This window comes from Aplysia californica, unplaced genomic scaffold (assembly GCF_000002075.1).
Source record: "Aplysia californica isolate F4 #8 unplaced genomic scaffold, AplCal3.0 scaffold00249, whole genome shotgun sequence".
NCBI lineage: Eukaryota > Metazoa > Mollusca > Gastropoda > Aplysiida > Aplysiidae > Aplysia > Aplysia californica.
Genome location: NW_004797519.1, coordinates 712,278 through 716,805, shown reverse-complemented (window position 1 = coordinate 716,805; position 4,528 = coordinate 712,278). Strand labels below are relative to the sequence as shown.

The window sequence follows — 4,528 nt, the reverse complement described above, 5'->3', positions numbered from 1 at the left end:
CCCCTTTTCTCTCTCAACCCTCAAGGAGTGCCATGAGAAACTGCGGTGCCTGGCCCTGCAGAGCGCAGCCCTGATGAAGCAAGAGGGTACGCCCTGCGACTTCCTGCAGCGGATCGAGACTGACCAGTACTTCCAGCCCATCCATGACAAGCTGGACAGCCTGGTGGAGGCGGGCTCTTTCGTCGGGCTGTCGGTTAACCAGGTCAGTGGAAACGTGGGTGGGACTGTCAGTTTACCGGATCAGTGGAAATGTGGGTGGGGCTGTCGGTTAACCAGATTAGTGGAGGCGGGGCTCCTTCATGGGGCTGTCAGTTAACCAGGTTAGTGGAAATGTGGGTGGGACTGTCAGTTAACCAGATTAGTGCAGGCGGGCTCCTTCATGAGACTCTCGGTTAACCGGATCAGTGGAAATGTGGGTGGGACTTTCAGTTAACCAGATTAATTGAGGCGGGCTCTTTCTTGGGGCTGTCAGTTAACCAGGTCAGTGGAAATGAATGTATGTCGGTGGGGGACTGCCGGTCAACCAGGTTAGTAGAAATGTGGGTAGGACTGTCAGTTAACCAGATTAGTGCAGGCGGGCTCCTTTATGGGACTGTCAATTAACCGGATCAGTGGAAATGTGGGTGCGGCTGTTAGTTAACCAGGTTAGTGGAAATGTGGGTATGCGGGTGGGACTGTCAGTTAACCAGATTAGTGCAGGCAGGCTCCTTCATGGGACTCTCGGTTAACCGGAGCAGTGGAAATGTGGGTGGGACTGTCTGTAAACCAGGTTATTGGAAATGTGGGAGTGACGGTTAGTTAACCAGTATAGTGGAAATGTGGGGAGGGGGGGGGGTAGGGTCACTTAGGAGGCAGGCTTCTTTATGAGACTGTTGGTTGACTAGGTTGGTAGAAATGTGGGGTTTTATTTTTTTACAATGCTTTTGGTTTTGTATAATAATAAACTTATTGGGTGAGTCATTGATCTAACTCTTAACCCCGGAATTATTTTCCACATTTTGACATAATTTTTCTCAGATCTTGTGAGACATGTAACGGGGTATAAGCCTACATGAAAAAATATTCATCAAATTGCTTAATAAACTGTGTCAAAGTGAGAGAGGAAGCAGTAGGCCTATATATACATTAATCAAGCAATTCCAAGTCAAAATAAATCGGGGAGCGGGCGAGTTTCTAGGACGCTTCCATGGTCCACTCGGTGTTATACAGAGTTAATCTAATCCTTACGCCCTGGGGTCATTTTGTACCTCCGGGGTTGTAGTTGTATTTTTCACATTTTAGAATACTTCTAGTACGAAGATCTCTTTGAAACTTTCAGTATTTCTCTAAAATTCCTTTTGACAGACTGCTACTATGCAAAACGTACGGATTGGATTAACGAGTAAATTTCCTCTTTGGAAAGTGGTGACTCAGAGTTCCCCATGTTGTATGTATACGATAGTAAACACGACGTACGGATAGGGTTAATGATTGAATGATTGTCATCCTCAGGTCGACCGTTTCTTGTCGGTGGAGGTGGCTCCAGCGCTGGAGAGGTACCAAGGATGTCTGTCACAGTCGGTCAAGCTGGAGATATAGTGGACACCTTTCTCCTCCGCCTACACGCCTCATATCATGTATTACAATCTTGTCACATTTCAGTCTGTTCAGTCTGCGTCGCCTCTGTTATAATGTTGCAACTTGGGCGGATAAAATTCAAAATTAATTCCTCCTCGTACCAAACTGAAAGTGTTTTATGTGTCCCACGCTCATATTTATATAACCGTATGCAGTTGCGAGTGCCGTAAGACACTTACCCGAACAAAAAGTTTATCATTCCTCTGTCTGTCAGTCTATTGCAACTTAGTCTGTCAGTCTATCAAACTTCAGTTCTGTTACCGTTACTGTGACAATCGAGTCATGTTTGTCAGTCTGTATAGCCTCATTTATGAAAGTCAATTGCAACCTTGCCCTCTGATCTATCATGTATGACACTCGAGTTGTGTCACATGTTATTCTGTCAGTCTAATTACAACTTTTGTCGTTCATTCCTCAGTCTGTCAGTCTGTCTATCACACCTCAGCCCCTCAAACTTGCACTTCACCCCCCCCTCCCCCCCCCCCCCCGGGGCGGTGCCACTGACTGAAGTGTCTTTATGCTATTCCTCTGTTCTTATTATGCACAGTAGAATTGTAAAGGGGCTGATTCAACAATGTCATGCTCATAACTGTGCTTGAACTGCAACAGGGAACTGCTGCTTTTTCTTTCCTAATCCTTGCTATCGTCATTTTTCCTCTGCTTCTTTTGCATGTTTGTCACTCTCTTGTTGCCCATTTCCGGACTGCCTTGATAGTCAAAGCAGGCTTTGTGTTTTTTAAGCTAGAGAGGTGAGCTGAGTAAGCCTGAATCCCTGTAAGGACTTCTCTGTTGACTTCCACCCCTTGGCGCTCGTCATATGATCTTATGCTGTTGCGAGCACCGTAAAAAAATCTCCACTAAAAAAAAAATTTTTTTTTAAACTTGCACTTCTTCTAGTTACTCTGAACCAACATTCTCCTCTTGAGGGAGACAGCAGATGCTGAACAGAGTGTGTCGGCGAGGAGATGTGTTACCTCCTGATGTGCTGCCATTGAGGCTGTGTGGCAAGTCTGATAAATTGCCCTGATCATCTGCATTTGCATGGTGTAGTGGGACTATTCCACACCTCGAAATCCGTTTGCCATTTCATTAATTAAAAAAAACAACCAAAAAACAAACCCCCCAACTTAATTTAAGAGGAATGATTTACATTATGTTAGTGTCTTCTATGTCTTCCTCTTTTTTTTTTTCCAACGTAATAAAGTAATCTCATTTTTAAGTGATTTGTAATCTCATATTTAAATTGATTGATTTGTCGTTTTCACATTTTTCTCCTTCATCATTTCAATAAGACTCAGTGCTAAGGTGTGGGTTTGTAATCTCATTTTTTTGTTGATTTGTCATGTTTTCACATTCTTCTAATTCATCTCAATGCAAAGGTGTGGATTTGAAATCTCATATTTAATTGAAATATCATGTTTTCACAATCTTCTAATCCGTCTCTATGAGTTTTTGATTTATGAATAAAAAGGTGCAGATCTCCCGAAATGAGGATTTTGAAATAAAATTGAACATTTTCATTGAACTGAGTCCATGTGTTTTGTAAAGCTACTAATGCCACTTGAATCAGAGGTGGATTATGTGGCATGACGCAGTGGAATCAGGCGCTCGTCAATTTTTGGGCATGTGCAGTTATTGGTATCATCTGAAAGCTGCTTTATTTGCCTTGCTTCCAATGGAATAAATATCCATTTATCTTGAATAGAATTTTTAAAATTTGCAATTGAAGGAAGTGAGGTCGCCTGGTTTCAATGGTGAAATTAGCGAGAAAATGGCTGCCAAAGTTATGTAACTCCAATAGCTAGAGAGTCTTTGAGAACTGAGAAATGACATAGTTTGTGTCTTTAATCTATGTTTTTCAGCAAAATTCACATGGAAATGTGTTTTTATATTGACAGAAAAGAGGTAAAGCCAAAATATAAAAATTCAATAAAAATTTCCATACTGGCAGAAAATGCCTTTTTCTCCGATTTCGTTATTTTGACGAGCGCCTGATTTCGCCACATTGCCTCACCTACTTTCCTAGATAGAAGAAAACATCCCAAAATACATCTTGAACTCCAGGCAAAAAATGCAGGTGGCTGTTTTGTTTACTTACTAGGTTACCATGACTGAATTTTACTTTTCTCTCTCACTGTTCTTGTCTGTCTGGTCTTACTCTTCCCCATTCGCTAAATGATTGTTATTGCGTTATTGTTACTGTTGACGTGCTACACTTTACTCAAACAGACAAATAAAAATGGGTGGTTGGTGGGTGCTCTTGTGTGGTTTGCTTCTTCTTTCCTATCAAACATCTATCGTCCTTATCTCCCCTTTTTTAAAAGTTTGTTACTCTCTTGTAACACCTCTAATCTTCTGGCGCTCATATGACCTTATGCAGTTGCGAGCGCCGTAAAAACCTCTACTAAAAAAACACATTTTTTAAAGTGTGAAAGAACGGTGTAGAATTTCTCTCCAAGACGTGTTTTTTCGTTGGATTTTTTTCTTTAATAATGGAGATTTTTTTACACCCCCATCAACACAATTAAGATCATTTAATAGGCAGGCTTCTGATTCTGACCTTGCCATCCAGGGCCAACCTAGGCCGAGAGGAATACAACATCCTTTGCTGAGATGCAAAAACACATACAGGCTCCCCACAGGGTCGCGAAATCGGGAAAAAGTCAGAAATTTTGAGATGGGTCGGGAGGTTGGGAAAAAGTCGGGAATTTTGTGATGGGTCGGTAAGTCGGGAAAGTATAGGGCCTGTGTAATGTGCAGCTATCTAGACTGTATGGTTGATGAATCCTTGAGGAAACGTAATTGAACCGCTGTGACGGAAGTATGTGTGACACCGAGGCTCGATCGGGAAGAATCAAGATCTGCTTTCGTTACCGCCCAGAAATTTTCCGGTAATAGTCTGATAAATAAC

At 42.2% G+C, this 4,528-nt stretch overlaps 1 protein-coding gene across 1 annotated transcript in view; it reads left to right on the top strand.

Moving 5' to 3' along the window:
• LOC101859489 (adenylosuccinate lyase) overlaps nt 1–1,701 on the top strand; it is a gene marked incomplete in the record, with an annotated part of 36,469 nt that extends 34,768 nt beyond the window's left edge. The window contains 2 exon segments of the mRNA XM_013083694.2: nt 26–202; nt 1,492–1,701. Coding sequence (XP_012939148.1) covers nt 26–202; nt 1,492–1,578 — 264 coding nt within the window.
• Between the last annotated feature and the right edge of the window lie 2,827 nt (nt 1,702–4,528).